The 20,105-nt window shown below is 40.5% G+C and overlaps 1 protein-coding gene across 1 annotated transcript in view; it reads right to left on the reverse strand.

Moving 5' to 3' along the window:
- LOC126162085 (putative inorganic phosphate cotransporter) overlaps nt 1-20,105 on the reverse strand; it is a 217,424-nt gene that overhangs the window by 95,882 nt on the left and 101,437 nt on the right. Inside the window, exon 5 of the mRNA XM_049918359.1 lies at nt 18,529-18,613. Coding sequence (XP_049774316.1) covers nt 18,529-18,613 — 85 coding nt within the window. The remainder of the gene's footprint in view (nt 1-18,528; nt 18,614-20,105) is intronic.

Here is a 20,105-nt window from a genome sequence, read left to right on the forward strand (position 1 = left end):
AGCAGTAATTTATTGTAGATCGCTTGAGCAACGAAAGGTACTTAACTACTGGAAAAAAGGCGCCGGTCATTCCCGTTTTTAAGAAAGGCCTTAAGACAGATCCACGCAATTATAGACCCATATCGTTGACGTCAATCTTTCGTAGGATTTTGGAACATGTTTTATGTTCAAGAATTATGACGTTTTTGGAAAAAGAACATCTCCTCAAAAATCAACATGGATTCCGCAAACAGAGATCCTGCGAAACTCAGCTCGCTCTGTACCTCCATGAGATCCACAGCCCAGTGGACAACGGCGCTCAGGTTGATGCCGAGTTCCTTGATTTCAGTAAGGCATTTAACACCGGCCGGCATTGCCGTTCAATGACAAAAAATACGAGATTACGGAGTATCAGAGCAGACCTGCGATTGGTTTCAAGACTTTCTTGCAGACAGAACTCAACTCGTCGCTCTTACCGGAACTAAATCGACAGATGTAAAGGTAATACCCGGAGTACCACAGGGATGTTTGATAGGACAGTTGTTGAGTTGCTGTTCACGTATATATATATACGATCTAGTAGAAAGCGTCGGATGCTCTTTAAGGCTATTCGCAGGTGATGCAGTTGTCTATACCAAAGTAGCAACGCCAGAAGATAGTAAGAATTTGCTGAACGACCTGCAGAGAACTGATGAATGGTGAAGGCTCTGGCAACTGACCCTGAACGTAAATAAATGTAACATATTGCGCATACACAGGAAACGAAATCCGCTACCGTACAGCTACACTATTGACGAAAAACAGCTGGAGACAGCATCTAGCGTAAAATATCTAGGCGCAACTATCCAGAGCGACCTTAAGTGGAATGACCATACAAAACAGATAGTGGGGAAAGCAGACACTAAACACAGATTCCTTGGAAGATTCTTAAGGAAATATAACTCATCCACGAAAGAAGTGGCTTATAAGGCGCTTGTTCGCCCGATTCTTGAGCACTGTTCATCTATCTGGGATCCCTACCACGTAGGACCGATAGAGGAGATAGAGAAGATCCAACGAAGAGCGGCGCGTTTCGTCACAGAATCGTTTAGCTGGCGAGAGAAAGTTATGGAGCTGCTAAACAAACGTTACAAGAGAGGCGTTGTGCATCACGGAGAGATTTACTATTGAAATTTCGGGACAGTACTTTTCAAGAGGCGTCGGACAACATTACTTCTGCCCACATACATCTCACATATTGACCACGAGGAGAAAATTCGAGAAAATAGAGCCAATAGAGAGGCTTGCCGACAATCATTCTTCCCACGTACTACTTGCGATTGGTACAGGCTTGGAGGGATCTGATAGTGGCACCGAAAGTCTCCTCCGCCACACACCATTAGGTGGCTTGCGGAGTATGATGAAGATGTCGATATAGATTTTGATTTATAAGCCAGAATGCTCATTCCGATAATTAAAAACAAAATTTCAAATGAAATATATTGTAAATTTTAAAAGAAGAGGCATTAAGATAAGACTACAGTAGCTATCTGCAGATTTCACAAGATCTAAGAATAATTAATAGCAAATTAGTGTACATAAACTAACCCACCTTTTAGATTGCAAATATCGTAAAATTACGAAAGCCGGTCAAAATATAAGGGCACTATTGGAGAGGTGGTAAAATTCTGGTCTGTGCTGGTATGTCATACGTATTCTACCAGTAAGAGGAATGTATAGCTGAGAATTTACATGACGAGATGGTGATGCTATAAATAGGTAGTGACCATGTTAGCTCGGGACAGTTCAGTTTGAGACTTGATCGAGGTAGGATCTATGTTTCCACGATCGGCGAGGGGACTACGACTTGAAGGTGATCTACATTTTTGAGAAGTCAGCTTTCGAGGACTTTTAACACTTTTAGGAGGCATACCGAGAACTTAGAAATTTTTCGGTCAACATGTCCGTGAACTTGTAAAATTCCGTGCTGCAATCGCATGATACTAAGAAAAGTTGCTTTAGTCACTGTTGGCCTTTGAACAAAATTGCATGACTTTTAATATTATACGCCAGTTGCTAAAGAACTTTAACATTTGAGGATAGGTGCTAAACTTGAAAAATTTTCTATAGATAGGCAAATACACTCACTATTCAACATCAACGTGGCATGCCGCATGTAGGGTTTTTTCTTAAGCAACTAAATCTGTTGTGCTGCTTCACAAACTTAAATGATCCAATAAACTTTCTTTAATTTAAAACTAAACTAGTGAATGTTTAGAGCATTATTATTTCCACCACTGTCCACAATCCTGCCTGCAATTATTAATTTATGAAGAAGTCAGTAGAACTATTTATTGGATGATGCAATAGGTGTGCGACCATTCCCTAGATTAAAACGCAGCCAAGAAACATTAAAATCGGTCACGTGTCTGATAAACCCTTACCTTGATAGGACTTCGACAGGTGGCAAGTACACCGCACTGTGCTGTGGAGAACAGTCTCTACGACAAAGGCTAGTTCACTTGTAAAGAGCTGGACAGGGATGGTATTGCGAGATTTTAAAAAAAATGTTTATTTTACGACATGAAAACAATATTTGATAAAGGAAAGAACATCAGCCTTCAATCGTAAATGTGGATTTTATTTAAAGCACGATGCATTTTGAACGCAGAAAGTCAATCTTAAGTTGCTTCGCATTTTGTTCCAACATTCTTACACGAAAATACCCACTGGCCGTATTAAATAGATGCATTTCAGATTGAAGAAGAAATAAATGTGACTAAAATAAAACGCTTGCCACATATAGCTTAGTTATTCCGTTACCACTCGTGCTGACTTGCAGTACACATGAATTATATTCGATTTCAGTTCACACTTTCATATTTTCAGTATCTATGCAGGTTACAAAAACATAAGCATGTTTATATTTTTTAAATACATTGCCCGTCATGTTTCGCTAAATAGGAAGGCGAGGTAATGACAGAGTACGCTCCTGTATTGTTACAAGTGGAGGGCTGTTAGTCACGCGATACATGTCTATATGCCAATCCTCTGCACTACACAACAATTAAACAATGGCCGGTACTTTCATTTGACAATACTCCTCGCACACTATGGCTGTGAAACACTCATTCACAATGCAGATGAGTCAAGAACTGATCGCTTTAATTCTCTTGCTTCGTTTCTTCGTAAAAATTAAATTCAGTATGTCACTACATCGTCTCGTTCCCGCATGACGATCCGTTTATTCTCACACCTTATAACACCGCTATCAGTCGACAGATCACTTTTCGCAGAGTTTCCTAGGCAGCCTTGAGGTCCCATTTGTCTGCGACAAAGCTGTGAAGTTTCCCAGAGCTAGTATGTCAACGGTCGTGCCGACGTGGATACACTGCTTCTCAGAAGATCAGCCTCATTCGTCAGCTCCATGATTAACTGCCTATCATTTCGTTAACGGTCACAGTTATTGTAGTACTTCAATAGCAACTAAGGTACTGTGCCAAGTTGGAATAGTTTGCAGTAAAAATTGTGATCTTTATGAATTCGCGTTTGATGCTTGTTAAGCCACATACCGCTATGTATAAAATGGAGATAACATATTGAATTTATCTTAAATTTGAGACGTGGCCTGCGTATATCGCTAATCTCAAGAAAAAGGGTTTATGTAGGGCACTCACTTTTGAATGGGTGCAAAAATGCTAGAGTGGAAGTGAAATATTCATAACATCAATCATGTGCCATAAACGTTTCGAAATACAGAAATGAATTTTTGGCGAAGGATAGCATGGGAAGTGGAATATTTTGTCATATATATATATATATATATATATATATATATATATATATATATATATATATATATATAACGTGCGAAACTTTCTGATCTGTTGCTATATACCACTGACTACAGATTTTTTCAGTGAAATAGTGTAATTGGTTATCACTGTTAGCATTCAACCACGATTCTTACACACACATATTTTAACAACGCGTTTCAAAACACAATTCCCCCCTTCATCAGGTTGTAAAATCTATGTCATGAAATTAAACGGACTAAAAAGACAAAATACCATCACAAATAGTTGGGAAGTCCATAGAATAAAACAGAATTAAAAGTATATTGGACTGTGGGTCCTCGTCTTACATTGAAGTTGTTGACACCAGTCGATGGCCGTCCCATAGCTACCAAATATGCTGTCGCACTGTGCCGGCTCGGGAGCTGTTGTGGACTGACGTGCCTAGGTGTTGTGGCGTGGATACAGCCGTGTGCTTGACGGTAACGCTTTGCTATTGGGTGCCTGATTTCCTTATTGCATTGGTCTGCTATTGTTAGCCTCTCGCCACTCCGTCAATGACATGCTACAAGTTTAAAGTCGCATACCTACCCTAAAATAATTCTAAAAACCCGCTAAAAAATCTCATTTCTTTAAAATTATCTTGTGCATTTAGAATATTGCTTTGTTTCTTTTCATGGATAGCTATCTCGAATTCCTTTAGTAAATCAAGTTTCCTCCCTTTCTTTTCTACATGCAATGTTTCTACGTTGTCTTCTATGCTCTTAGGGGGTGGCCTGTTTCATATATATGGATCGCAACAGCTGATTTGTCATAATTTCCTAACCTGAGCGCATCTTTATGTTCTTTATACCGGATCGCGAATGATCTTCCTATCTGCCCTATATATTTTGCATCACAAGTTCTGCACTGAATCTTATAAACTCCCGATCTTTCAAACTTATTTCTCTTGTCGCCAATATCGTGCTTAAGGCTATACCTCACTAGGTTATTAGTCTGAAAAGCTATTTCCGTAATACTATTTTCGACAAAAAACGCTAAGGTCTTGTCGAAAATAGTATTACGGAAATTCCGAAAGACATAACAGCCAATTTCCAAACTAAACTAAAAAATGTTCTTAAACGCACACACTTCCTGCTGACAGAAGCCGACAAAAGAAGATGTCTTATCATGAATCCAACGGCCCCGAAATTAAGATCACAGGTGCAGATACATAAAGATCTGCATCCGGTTCGTCCGATTGTTAACGGTCGAAATAGTCCAGCATATAAAATAACGAAATTGTTGGACCAAATTCTGAAAAAGACTTACGTGTATAAAATTAACTATTCGGTGCGTGGTAGTATGACCATGCTAGGTGGAATTAAAGATACGCCAGTCACTGACACTTCCCGTTTGGTTTCGTTGGATGTTAAGAACTTATACTCCAGTGTTCCGGTTAACGAAACTATAGACATCATTAAGAGAAATTTCATTAAATACGGTAAAATTTCAACGCAAGAGACAATTGAATTTATTGAACTCCTACAGCTCATTACAAGTTTTAATTATTTTACGTTTAATAACAAATTTTACATTCAGGACGATGGGTTAGCCATGGGGTCCAGTATTTCAGGAACTTTGGCGACATTTTTATCAATGACCTTGAAGATAAAGTTCTAAATTCTGACGATAACATTATGGATAAAATTGTTTATTACAAACGTTATGTAGACGACACTCTGTTACTTGTCGATGGTTCCCGCGAGGACATTGAAGAAATAGTAAAAAAGTTCAACGACGCACATGATAAAATAGAATTTACCGTGGAGTATGAAACTGACAATTGTTTACAGTTCCTGACTTGAATATAAAAAATCAGGGCAACAAACATGCGTTCTCCGTTTATAGAAAACAAACTACGACTGATGCCGTGATCCCGAATGATTCATGCCATCCACAGGCTTATAAAGAAGCTGCTTTCCGTAGTCTCGTACATAGGGCAGTCAATATACCTATGAGCGAAAAAGATAGGGAGACTGAAATTAATACCGTTAAGAGAATAGCGATGAATAACGGTTACAGAATAGATATGGTTAAAAAACTGTTACGGAAAAGTAATAAGCGCAAAAAGAATAAACCTGATGGAGAGAAAGTGAAAATTATCACGATGCCATACTACGGAACAGTCTCACAAATGATAGCAAATACTTTTAAGCCATAAGATGTTAAAATAGCTTTTCAGACTAATAACCTAGTGAGGTATAGCCTTAAGCACGATATTGACGAGAAGAGAAATAAGTTTGAAAGATCGGGAGTTTATAAGATTCAGTTCAGAACTTGTGATGCAAAATATATAGGGCAGATAGGAAGATCATTCGCGATCCGGTATAAAGAACATAAAGATGCGCTCAGGTTAGGAAATTATGACAAATCAGCTGTTGCGATCCATATATATGAAACAGGCCATCCCCTTAAGAGCATAGAAGACAACATAGAAATATTGCATGTAGAAAAGAAAGGGAGGAAACTTGATTTACTAGAGGAATTCGAGATAGCTATACATGAAAAGAAACAAAGCAATATTCTAAATGCACAAGATAATTTTTAAGAAATGATATTTTTTAGCGGGTTTTTAGAATTATTTTAGGGTAGGTATGCGACTTTAAACTTGTAGCATGTCATTGACGGAGTGGCGAGAGGCTAACAATAGCAGACCAATGCAATAAGGAAATCAGGCGCCCAATAGCAAAGCGTTACCGTCAAGCACACGGCTGTAACCACGCCACAACACCTAGGCACGTCAGTCCACAACAGCTCCCGAGCCGGCACAGTGCGACAGCATATTTTGTATCTATGGGACGGCCATCGACTGGTGTCAACAACTTCAATGTAAGACGAGGACCCACAGTCCAATATACTTTTAATTCTGTTTTATTCTATGGACTTCCCAACTATTTGTGATGGTATTTTGTCTTTTTAGTCCGTTTAATTTCATGACATAGATTTTACAACCTGATGATGGGAGCATTGTCTCTTGAAACGCGTTGTTAAAATATATGTATAAGAATCGCGGTTGAATGCTAACAGCGATAACCAGTATAACGACAACTGCTACCTCGACTCCATAATGGATTATATTAAATAGTGTAATTATTTTAAGGACCTTCGATAACCTGCCAGGGTAGCCAAGAGCGCTAATGCGCTGCTTCCTGGACTCGGGCAGGAGCGCCAGCCCGTGACCGAAACCGCCCGACGGATTAACGACAAGGGCCGGTATGCCGGCCAGCCTGGATGTAGTTTTTAGGCAATTTTCAGCATCCAGCTAGGTGAATACTGGGCTGGTCCCCAGGTTACGCCTCGCAGACAGCTGGAGTACACTAATTCCGTCCCAGTGGGTTTGGGGTGACGGCACGAAAGGGCATCTGGCCACCCTCTGCAACTAACACTGCCAAATAACAGTAACAGGCCGACCGCGCGTTGAAGTGGTACACAGGACCCACAAAAGGAGAAAGAAGAAGAATATCTTAAAGACGTCGATAACTCATGAAATATGAATTAATAGGTGTTTGTAAAAATATAACTGAAGGAATCACTCTTTTGTTTTTATACTGAGCATGAGCTTTTCATAAGCTATTGACCTTTCTTACCTCACATGTCCTCAATTGTTTGATTAATAATAGACTGCTTCAGAATTCTATCGCAATTGCAACTGCATTAACATGTCACTGAGGTGAAATTGTGTAAACATCGCTGTGCTTTGGGAAAATATGCTAATTTTAACATAGCAGCAAGAGGAACAATAAACGACGCACAAGACAGGCGAAAATAAATCACTCCCTCTATTTCAGCATGATCCTAAACCCATTGTGTTCTCAGTAATAAACGGTTGACTTGTCGAATTACTGGTCGTACTAGCATGACCTGTTAAAACGATCATTTGTAGGCTCGCTGGTTGTAACTTAAAAGCTCTGCAAGTCAGGCGTTAGCGAGAAGGTTTCAGCTGTAGAACTACATCACCCCTGCATGCTGTCCCGTCTGCAAGGGAGCCCACACCACTACCGTTCCTCCCTGCCCCACTACGCCTTCTGTGCAGCTGGGAGCCATGTAGAATTATATGCACTCTACCTGCAAGGATATTTCCCGCTGTTGTTGTTGTGGTCTTCAGTCCTGAGACTGGTTTGATCCAGTTCTCCATGCTACTCTATCCTGTGCAAGCTTCTTCATCTCCCAGTAACTACTGCAACCTACATCCTTCTGAATCTGCTTAGTGTATTCATCTCTTGGTCTCCCTCTACGACTTTAACCCTCAACGCTGCCCTCCAATGCTAAATTGGTGATCCCTTGATGTCTCAGAACATGTCCTACCAACCGATCCTTTCTTCTAGTCAATTTGTGCCACAGACTTCTCCCCAATTCTATTCAATACCTCCTCATTAGTTACGTGATATACCCATCTAATCTTCAGCATTCTTCTGTAGCACCACACTTCGAAAGCTTCTATTCTCTTCTTGTCCAAACTATTTATCGTCCATATTTCCCTTCCATACATGGCTACACTCCATACAAATACTTTCGGAAACGACTTCCTGACACTTAAATCTATACTCGATGTTAACAAATTTCTCTTCTTCAGAAACGCTTTCCGTGCCATTGCCAGTCTACATTTTATATCCTCTCTACTTCGACCATCATCAGTTATTTTGCTCCCCAAATAGCAAAACTCCTTTACTACTTTAAGTGTCTCATTTCCTAATCTAATTCCCTCAGCATCACCCGACTTAATTCGACTACTTTCCATTATCCTCGTTTTGCTTTTGTTGGTGTTCATCTTATATCCTCCTTTTAAGACACTGTCCATGCCGTTCAACTGCTCTTCCAAGTCCGTTGCTGTCTCTGACAGAATTACAATGTCATCGGCGGGACTCAAAGTTTTTGTTTCTTCTGTATGGATTTTAATACCTAATCCGAATTGTTCTTTTGTTTCCTTTACTGCTTGGTCAATATACAGATTGAATAACATCGGGGAGAGGCTACAACCCTGTCTCACTCCCTTCCCAACCACTGCTTGCCTTTCGTGTCCCTCCACTCTTATAACTGCCATCTGGTTTCTGTACAAATTGTAAATAGTCTTTCGCTCCCTGTAATTTACCCCTGCCACCTTCAGAATTTCAAAGAGAGTATTCCAGTCAACATTGTCAACAGCTTTCTCTAAGTCTACAAATGCCAGAAATGTAGGTTTGCCTTTCCTTAATCTAGCTTCTAAGATAAGTCGTAGGGTCAGTATTACCTCGCGTGTTCCAACATTTCTACGGAATCCAAAATGATCTTCCCCGACGTCGGCTTCTACCAGTTATTCCATTCGTCTGTAAAAAATTCGCTTTAGTATTTTGCAGCTGTGACTTATTAAACAGATAGTTCGGTTAATTTCGCATCTGTCTACACCTGCTTTCTTTGGGATTGGAATTATTATATTCTTCTTGAAGTCTGAGGGTGTTTCTCCTGTCTCATATATCTTGCTCACCAGATGATAAAGTTTTGAATGATATGGTTTTATCAGGACTGGCTCTCCCAAGGCTGTTAGTAGTTCTAATGGAATGTTGTCTACTCCCGGGGCCTTGTTTCGACTTAGATCTTTCAGTGCTTTGTCAACCTCTTCACGCAGTATCATATCTCCCATTTCATCTTCATCTACATCCTCTTCCATTTCCATTATATTGTCCTCAAGTATATCGCCCTTGTATAGACCCTCTATATACTAGTTCCACCTTTCTGCTTTCCCTTCTTTGCTTAAAACTGGGTTTCCATCTGAGTTCTTGATATTGATGCAAGTTTTCTCCTTTCTCCAAAGGTCTCTTTAATTTTCCTGTAGGCAGTATCTATATTACCCCTCGTGAGATAAGCCTCTACATCCTTTCATTTGTCCTCAACCCATCCCTGCTTATCCATTCTGCACTTCCTGTCGATCTCATTTTTGAGACGTTTGTATTCCTTTTTTGCCTGCTTCACTTACTGCATTTTTGTATTTTCTCCTTTCATCAATTAAATTTAGTATCTCTTCTGTTACCCAAGGATTTCTACTAGTCCTCATCTTTTTACCTACTTGATCCTCTGCTGCCTTCACTATTTCATCCCTCAAAGCTACCCATTCTTCTTCTACTGTATTTCTTTCCCCCATTCCTGTCAATTGTTCCCTTATGCTCTCCCTCAAACTCTCTACAACCTCTGGTTTAGTCAGTTTATCAGGTCCCATCTCCTTAAATTCCCACCTTTTTGCAGCTTCTTCACTTTTAATCTACAGTTCATAACCAATAGATTGTGGTCAGAGTCCACATCTGCCCCTGGAAATGTCTTACAATTTAAAACCTGGTTCCTAAATCTCTGTCTTACCATTATATAATCTATCTGAAACCTGTCAGTATCTCCAGGGTTCTTCCATGTATACAACCTTCTTTTATGATTCTTGAACCAAGTGTTAGCTATGATTAAGTTGTGCTCTGTGCAAAATTCTACCAGGCGGCTTCTTCTTTCATTTCTTACCCCAAATCCATATTCACCTACTATGTTTCCTTCTCTCCCTTTTCCTACTCTCGAATTCCAGTCACCGATGACTATTAAATTTTCGTCTCCCTTCACTATCTGAATGATTTCTTTTATTTCATCATACATTTCTTCAATTTCTTCGTCATCTGCAGAGCTAGTTGGCATATAAACTTGTACTACTGTAGTAGGCGTGGGCTTCGTGTCTATCTTGGCCACAATAATGCGTTCACTATGCTGTTTGTAGTACCTTACCCGCACTCCTATTTTTTATTCATTATTAAACCTACTCCTGCATTACCCCTATTTAATTTTGTATTTATAACCCTGTATTCGCCTGACCAAAAGTCTTGTTCCTCCTGCCACCGAACTTCACTAATTCCCACTATATCTAACTTTAACCTACCCATTTCCGTTTTTAAATTTTCTAACCTACCTGCCTGATTAAGGGATCTGACATTCCACGCTCCGATCCGTAGAACGACAGTTTCCTTTCTCCTGATAACGACGTCCTCTTGAGTAGTCCCCGCCCGGAGATCCGAATGGGGGACTATTTTACCTCCGGAATATTTTACCCAAGAGGATGCCATCATCATTTAACCATACAGTAAAGCTGCATGCGCGCTGTCACTTCTCATTCATGCACTGCGAAGAAACACCACACGACAGTTTGAAGGTTGGACTGAAATATGAAAGTATTAGCTCACGTTCCCAGTTTATTTACCACTAGGCCCGGGACTATGGTTCACTTTGTCGAGTAATACACATGTACCGATCGTTATAATTAAAGTTCAGCTACCCTCAGAGGTCCTGTGTGGGCTGTAAGCGGAACCGATTTATGCTGGAAAAACTTAGTTCTACTTTTGGCCGCCAGGTGCAAGTCTAGCGCTGTGAATGCAAGAAAGACGTATATAAATATTTCCACATGCAATGGGTTAGGAATTGGACGTGGACAGAAAATGTCAACAAGTGAGAAAGACATAAATGTTGATTTTATTATTAACCACAGCTTTCACAATTTGTTCAGTATGAGCACTAGAGGGGTCTACGGGATGCTTAATGTGCAAAATGACATGATCACCAGTTGCTTACACAAATTCATTGGAATCTGAGCACTGTGTTCCTGTTTATTAGCCTTGAGATCAGGTATAGACCGAAAGTGTCTGTGGTAAATGCATTGTTTTAGGTATCCCGAAATATAAAGTCACATGGATCAGCCCACACATCTGGAAAACCTCTGAAGATAACGCTTTCATTGAAGTACGCAGTAAACTGATCTTTCAGTGGATGAGAGACATGAGGTGTTGCCCAAATCGCATGACAGCAGTGATTTCCACACAGTCGTGCTTCTCCAAAGCAGAAATCACAAGGAGGTTACGATAACATGCTGACATCACGGTATGCCTGACATGCCCGACATGCCCTTTGGGTGTATTCTCGTCAAAGAAGAATGGACCGAGAACGAAGCTCATTGGGTATCCACAGCAAACAGTCACATACGGAGAGAGCAATGGCTCTTCGTTTGCAACACACGGTTTAACACTACCCCAATCTCGACGGTTCTCTGTGCTAACTGCACCCTGTAGTGTGAATTGTGCCTTGTCACTCCATAGAATATTGCCTGGTCGCGTCATCAGTTTCGATCCGTCCCAGAAACCGAAGAGGAAATTCAGAATGCTGCTGTAGACCATGAGGTTTCAGTTGTTGCACGATCTGGGTCTTGTACGGGTACCGGTGTAAAATAGACCACAAAATTTCTGTACTGTGGGCGAAGGGATGCACAATTTTCGCGACACTGCATGAGCAGTAGCACTACCCGGAATAAATGTTGCATGGTCAGTTACAGCAACAGCAAACTCATCAATAACTTCCTCCAGGATAGAACGCCTTCCTCTTCCAGGCGTCATATCAAGCTCACTTCTGTTTTAAAACGTCATTATCATCTTCTTTAATCCATCTGAACACTGGACCTCTCCTCGGAACTTCCAGGTGACAATAATCTCTCAATTCAGTACTTTAATTGCTGCCATTCACATGAAACGATTTCACTAACAGCACACGGTCTCTCTTTCCGACAGCTATACTCGTTACTCGCGTTATGGCTTGTCAAATACCAGTGTGTCTACCATACCTCCACATAGTGACAGCGCTAGACATGCACCTGGTGGCCACAATTGTAACTCATTTTTTTCCAGCGTAAATTGGTTCCACAATGACGCAGTCCCCCCATGAACCATGGACCTTGCCGTTGGTGGGGAAGCTTGCGTGTCTCAGCGATACAGATGGCCGTACCGTAGGTGCAACCACAACGGATGGGTATCTGTTGAGAGCCCAGACAAACGTGTGGTTCCTGAAGACGGGCAGCAGCCTTTTCAGTAGTTGCAGGGGCAACAGTCTGGATGATTGACTGATCTGGCTTTGTAACAATAACCAAAACGGCCTTGCTGTGCTGGTACTGCGAACGGCTGAAAGCAAGGGGAAACTACAGCCGTAATTTTTCCCGAGGACATGCAGCTCTACTGTATGATTAAATGATGATGGCGTCCTCTTGGGTAAAATATTCCGGAGGTAAAATTGTCCCCCATTCGGATCTCCGGACGGGGACTACTCAGGAGGACGTCGTTATCAGGAGAAACGAAACTGGCGTTCTACGGATCGGAGCTTGGAATATCAGATCCCTTAATCGGGCAGGCAGGTTAGAAAATTTAAAAAGGGAAATGGATAGGTTAAAATTAGATATAGTGGGAATTAGTGAAGTTCGGTGGCAGGAGGAACAAGACTTTTGGTCAGGTGAATACAGGTTTACGAATACAAAATCAAATAGGGGTAATGCAGGAGTAGGTTTAATAATGAACAAAAAAAATAGGAGTGAGGGTAAGCATAGTGAACGCATTATTGTGGCCAAGATAGACACGACGCCCACGCCTACTACAGTAGTACAAGTTTATGTGCCAACTAGCTCTGCAGATGAAGAAGAAATTGATGAATTGTATGATGACATAAAAGAAATTATTCAGGTAGTGAAGAGAGACGAAAATTTAATAGTCATGGGTGACTGGAATTCGAGAGTAGGAAAAGGGAGAGAAGGAAACATAGTAGGTGAATATGGATTTGGGGTAAGGAATGAAAGAGGAAGCCGTCTGGTAGAATTTTGTACGGAACATAAATTAATCATAGCTAACACTTGGTTCAAGAATCATAAAAGAAGGTTGTATACATGGAAGAACCCTGGACATACTGAAAGGTCTCAGATAGATTATATAATGGTAAGACAGAGATTTAGGAACCAGGTTTTAAATTGTAAGACATTTCCAGGGGCAGATGTGGACTCTGACCACAGTCTATTGGATATGATATGTAGATTAAAAGTTAAGAAGCTGCAAAAAGGTGGGAAATTAAGGAGATGGGACCTTGATAAGCTGACTAAACCAGAGGTTGTAGAGAGTTTGAGGGAGAGCATAAGGGAACAATTGTCAGGAATGGGGGAAAGAAATACAGTAGAAGAAGAATGGGTAGCTCTGAGGGATGAAGTAGTGAAGGCAGCAGTTGATCAAGTAGGTAAAAAGACGAGGGCTAGTAGAAATCCTTGGGTAACAGAAGAAATATTGAATTTAACTGATGAAAGGAGAAAATATAAAAATGCAGTAAATGAAGCAGGCAAAAAGGAATACAAACGTCTCAAAAATGAGATCGACAGGAAGTGCAAAATGGCTAAGCAGGGATGGCTAGAGGACAAATGTAAGGATGTAGAGGCTTATCTCACTAGGGGTAAGATAGATACTGCCTACAGGAATATTAAAGAGACTTTGGAGAAAAGAGTACCACTTGTATGAATATCAAGAGCTCAGATGGAAACCCAGTTTTAAGCAAAGGTGAAAGTGGTATATAAAGGGTCTATACAAGGGCAATGTACTTGAGGACAATATTATGTAAATGGAAGAGGATGTAGATGAAGATGAAATGGGAGATATGATACTGCGTGAAGAGTTTGACAGAGCACTGAAACACCTGAGTCGAAAGAAGGCCCCGGGAGTCGATAACATTCCATTAGAACTACTGACGGCTATGGGAGAGCCAGTCCTGACAAAACTCTACCACCTGGTGAGCATGATGTATGAGACAGGCGAAATACCCTCAGACTTCTAGAAGAATATAATAATTCCAATCCCAAAGAAGGCAAGTGTTGACAGATGTGAAAATTACCGAACTATCAGTTTAATAAGTCACAGCTGCAAAATACTAACGCGAATTGTTTACAGACGAATGGAAAAACTGGTAGAAGCCGGCTTCTGGGAAGATCAGTTTGGATTCCGTAGAAATGTTGGAATACGTGAGGCAATACTGACCTTACGCCTTATCTTAGAAGCTAGATTAAGGAAAGGCAAACCTACGTTTCTTGCAATTGTAGACTTAGAGAAAGCTTTTGACAATGTTGACTGGAATACTCTCTTTCAAATTCTAAACGTGGCAGGGGTAAAATACAGGGAGCGAAAGGCTATTTACAATTTGTACAGAAACCAGATGGCAGTTATAAGAGTCGAGGGGCATGAAAGGGAAGCAGTGGTGGGGAAGGGAGTGAGACAGGGTTTTAGCCTCTCCCCGATGTTATTCAATCTGTATATTGAGCAAGCAGTAAAGGAAACAAAAGAAAAATTTGGAGTAGGTATTAAAATCTTGAGGTTCGCTGATGATATTGTAATTCTGTCAGAGACAGCAAAGGACTTGGAAGAGCAGTTGAACGGAATGGACAGTGTCTTGAAAGAAGGATATAAGATGAACACCAACAAAAGCAAAACAAGGATAGTGGAATGTAGTCGAATTAAGTCGGGTGATGCTGAGGGAATTAGATTAGGAAATGAGACACTTAAAGTAGTAAAGGAGTTTTGCTATTTGGGGAGCAAAATAACTGATGATGGTCGAAGTAGAGAGGATATAAAGTGTAGACTGGCAATGGCACGGAAAGCGTTTCTGAAGAAGAGAAATTTGTTAACATCGAGTATAGATTTAAGTGTCAGGAAGTCGTTTCCGAAAGTATTTGTATGGAGTGTAGCCATGTATGGAAGGGAAATATGGACGATAAATAGTTTGGACAAGAAGAGAATAGAAGCTTTCGAAATGTGGTGCTACAGAAGAATGCTGAAGATTAGATGGGTATATCACGTAACTAATGAGGAGGTATTGAATAGAATTGAGGAGAAGAGGAGTTTGTGGCACAACTTGACAAGAAGAAGGGAGCGGTTGGTAGGGCATGTTCTGAGACATCAAGGGATCACAAATTTAGCACTGGAGGGCAGCGTAGAGGGTAAAAATCGTAGAGGGAGACCAAGAGATGAATACACTAAGCACATTCAGAAGGATGTAGGTTGCAGTAAGTACTGGGAGATGATGAAGCTTGCACAGGATAGAGTAGCATGGAGAGCTGCATCAAACCAGTCTCAGGACTGAAGACCACAACAACAACAAATTGACGCAGTAGCATATCCACCAAGTTTCGCTGCCATACGACAAATACAGTGCACACTGGATCTCCGTGAGCATCTGCACACTAATTAATTATAACCACTTCGTACACAACATGTTACTGCAGCGTACAGCTGACGTCTGAAGATACAGCTACACGCCACACAACAAAATCTTGCGGGTTGCCGCCCTGTGAGACGCCTGCTTGCGATGCAGCTCCACTTCACTGCGGCATTGGCTGCCGTAATGAGGTCGCCACGGTGACGGACATAGCCGGTACTACCTTGCATTCGCTAGCTACGCGATACGGGCCAAATTCCTGGTATTAATGCGCCGAGTGGAACATATAGGGCCGCTGGTTGCGGCTCTTGACCAGTGCGAATCCGGCCTCTGTTACCAGGAATCTCCGTACCCAGACAACAATAGTGCAACAGATTCCGACCCAGCATAGGGCAGTGACACCAACTGTGACAGATAGAGTGCTCTCTCTCTCACACACACACACCTAATTCTAATGTATGAGTGATTTTTATTTTAATAGATCAGGACGATTTTTACGTTATTTTCAATGTGAAACTGTTCTGTTGTTCATGTTCTTGTGTGTTTCTTTGTATAAATAAAGTTCTAACTTTCGGTACTACCTGGGCACCCTTCTTGCTTTCTGCGTGCACCATCGCACAACAGGATAATTTGCTTACCCATGTCTATATTAGGATAGGACTTCTGACCCTTGCATGCATTCCACATTAAATAAAAATCTTGTTTGTAATTGAAGACTGACGTTCATTCCTTTGTATTTTATGAATACATATCACTCACAATAGCTACTGTGGGTAAAATTATGAGCCCAAGATTCTTTTTCTAGTAGAACATAGTACAGTACACAGGATAGAGAACGTTGAAGTGCCAACATATTAGAACTACAAAGGTTCTCAAGACACACATATAAACAATTTATCTGACAGACTCAGCTCTATTGATGCGACACTTAACTGGTATTCGAGAAGAACATGGTTCAAATCTTCATTCGCCGAGTTTGATTTACATTTTCCATTTCCCCTAAATCACTTCTAATGAACCCTGGAGATTACTCAAACAGAGTATTATCTCCTCTGAACTTTCTCTTCAGTAACGTTGATTTTGAGATAATAATTTCAAACCTTGCTTCCCTTTCACATTAGTTTTATTTGTCGATTACAATTCAAAATTTCAATCATTTGTTATTTTGTAGTGGCTAAAAACGTTTTTTGAGAAACTACAATTGTAAGCAGCGTGAGGAATATTTCAGTTGTATTCCAATAACTCATTATACATAGTAGTCCACTGATGGTGACAAACCACTTGGTAACGTTCAGCACTGTATCTGGTTATCTCTGGTAAGTGTTCTGCAACATTCACCACTGGCTGTTCTCTTGAACTAAACAACTAAATCATTTTAAATCAAAACTATTTTACAACGTTACGTGCTTTAATGGAAAATTACAGCACGGCGTAGCAAAGTGCATGTCAGACGACAACATAGTGATTTTGTGTGTGTGTGTGTGTGTGTGTGTGTGTAAAATAGATACGGAAAAGAGAGAGGAAGACGTACAGTAACTGGTTGTAGCGGACGCGCTTCAACACTACACAGTTTGAAAATGCACCACTCATGCTCCAAGAACATACTTGAATTGCTCATGCTGCACAGCATATTTTTCTTTTTACTTTGTAATGGAAAGAAAATATATACAATCGAAATGAAAATTTCTGACTTACCCCTTTGTTTACAACAGCACATACATTTTCAGTTAATATTGAGACTGCTGTTCATATTACGAAAGCAAAGAAAAGAACCAATATAGAAAGCGCCATTGCATTGGAACAGAAGCCTGTAAATCTTACAATGATGCATTTTCCAAATGTTTTCAAGTGGTAATTGTGCTCATATACATTCCATTGTCTTCACATATACTGTTGTAAAACAACTGTCCTCTCAATTTTTTGCAAATATCCGTAGTCCTGGTTTACAAAGTAAGCCAAAAAGAAACGAGATTGCTCGCATTATTAACAAAACACAATGATATTAGTGTGTGAGGTTTTTCGATGTTTACTGACTTTACCCTGTGCCACAGTTCATCAAAATGGTCCGTCTCAGCGACAATGTACATGCAGTTTGCTATAAAACAAATTCCAAGAAAACTGCATGCAGAAATCCTTCGAGCAGTCAAAGGAGGTAATGCAGAATGTGGACTCAGCTGGGTGCTACTTCGAAGAAGGTCATCGCTAATAGAACATATTTGCTATATACACATATTTACAGCCTTCGTTGTGGCCGAGTGGTTCTAGGCGCTTCACTCTGGAACCGCGCGACCGCTACGGTCGCAGGTTCGAATCCTGCCTCGGGCATGGATGTGGGTGATGTCCTTAGGTTATTTAGGTTTAAGTAGTTCTAAGTTCTAGGGGACTGATGACCTCAGATGTTAAGTCCCATAGTGCTCAGAGCCATTTGAACCATTTTGAACAGCCATCGTGTCGCTTGTTTCGTCCCAGACACGGCACAAGACATTTTCCGGCAGTGCGTAAAAACTGTCTTACAGTAAACTGCTCGTAAATTGCCTCTGAGTTCGTCGATAACGCTGACACTTGACACTGATTGACTAAGTTTAATGTTGTTTTGCGTGCACTCACACTTTGTAATGCGAGCACAATTTTTGGGAATTTGAATACAGCACATTTCTGTAAAGCATGTCTGGGAACGTGCGAAACGCTTAAAGGTAGAGACCTGGAAGAAAATCTAGAATAAAGTTCCGACACTCACCCAGGTAGGCGCTGACGAACTTACTCCTGTCGTTGGGAGGCACCCACCGAGCTATCAGGAAGTGCATCGCCGGCCACGCCATACCCTTTAACAGACGTCGTGTTCGACAACATACAATTATTTACCACTAGACTTGCTTTTAAATTTAATTTCATTGCCTTTTTGCCAGAAACAATGCACACATTAGAACCGCTTACTAAGTTTAGTAAAGACAATTAGAGTTTTAAAATAACACAATACATGCACAGCATATACAATCGCGATTTATTAAGCAAACTCTGCGAAGCAAGCATACAATAGGAATATGTAAGGAGTGAGCGTTCAGATGTGTAAAACAGGATTTTCTTCATCAATATTTTTTTGCCTCCCAAATCACGTGGCTCATGTATGACGTAAGGTTTGTCCGCATTGTTTAAACTTAACGTAGTTTCCCTCACGTCTAACGGGTCAGGCTCACGGAACACGAAACAATTTTTAACGACTGGCGGTTTTTTTTTTTTTTACAGAAATTGTTAAGTTCTTTCCTACTGAAAAATCCGCCTTCAGTTACACGTTCATTGATCATGGCTCACTGTTCGCTCAGACCGACGATACTTGGATTGTCGAGTCTCTCTGAACGTAAGTTAAATTAGCTTTCAGTTTTTAGTGTGTTCGTTGCGTTATGTCTTAAAAATCTCTAAAGAACAATGCAACCAAAAGTTTCGCAGCGAATTCTTGGAATCATTTCAGAGTATAAATTTTGTCGGTGTAGCTATAACAAATATTCAGTTTTAAAAGATCAGATAATTCCAGTGAAGCACATTGAGAACTGGAAATTGTTAGAGCCAACGCGCCGAAATGTTAATGATTCGCCAAAAACAAACCAAGTGAAAACGAAATCATGTGAAGCATAAACCTCCCTTTTTCTTGCTGAGCACTGCAGCCTGTTAACTGAGGATCATTTAGGACAGTTCTTAAAAACAGTGAGTGGCGATTCCGAAGGGGCTAAAGACGTGCAACTGTATCGGACTAAATGTTGCATGATTATAAAAAAAAATATTTAGACATCGAATTTGGAGATGGATAATTCAGTCTATTGACATTAGCGTATCGAAGTTTCTTGGCATTGTGATAACGTATATTAAAGAAAGGAAACACCTCATTTTTAAATCTCGCACCCTTAAGTGAAAGCACTGCAAACCGTATTGTTTGTGCAGCTACAGACATCTTAGAGGAATTTGATTTGGACCATAAAAATATTATTGGCATCGAAGCAGACAATACTTGTGTTATGATGGAAGTAAATAATGGTGTACATGCAAAACTAAAAAAAAAGACATTCCAGGACTTGATCTTGCTCGATGCATGTTTCCTCAGAAGCGACTTGGCCCAGAAATCTATAATTTATGGTTTCCGAGATATATAATTAGTTCGCTCAATCATCGGTTCGCCAGACTGAGTATAAAGAACTTTACGGAACGATTAATGAAGGTCGTGATCCATTAAAAATCGTTAGGAGCTTGTGCAACTGTGGCGATGGTGTATTCGGCTATAGAAAGGATATTAAACCAGTGGAGTGAGCTGAGAAACGTTTTGAA

The sequence above is a fragment of the Schistocerca cancellata genome, chromosome 2, assembly GCF_023864275.1.
Source record: "Schistocerca cancellata isolate TAMUIC-IGC-003103 chromosome 2, iqSchCanc2.1, whole genome shotgun sequence".
Classification (NCBI taxonomy): Eukaryota; Metazoa; Arthropoda; class Insecta; order Orthoptera; family Acrididae; genus Schistocerca; species Schistocerca cancellata.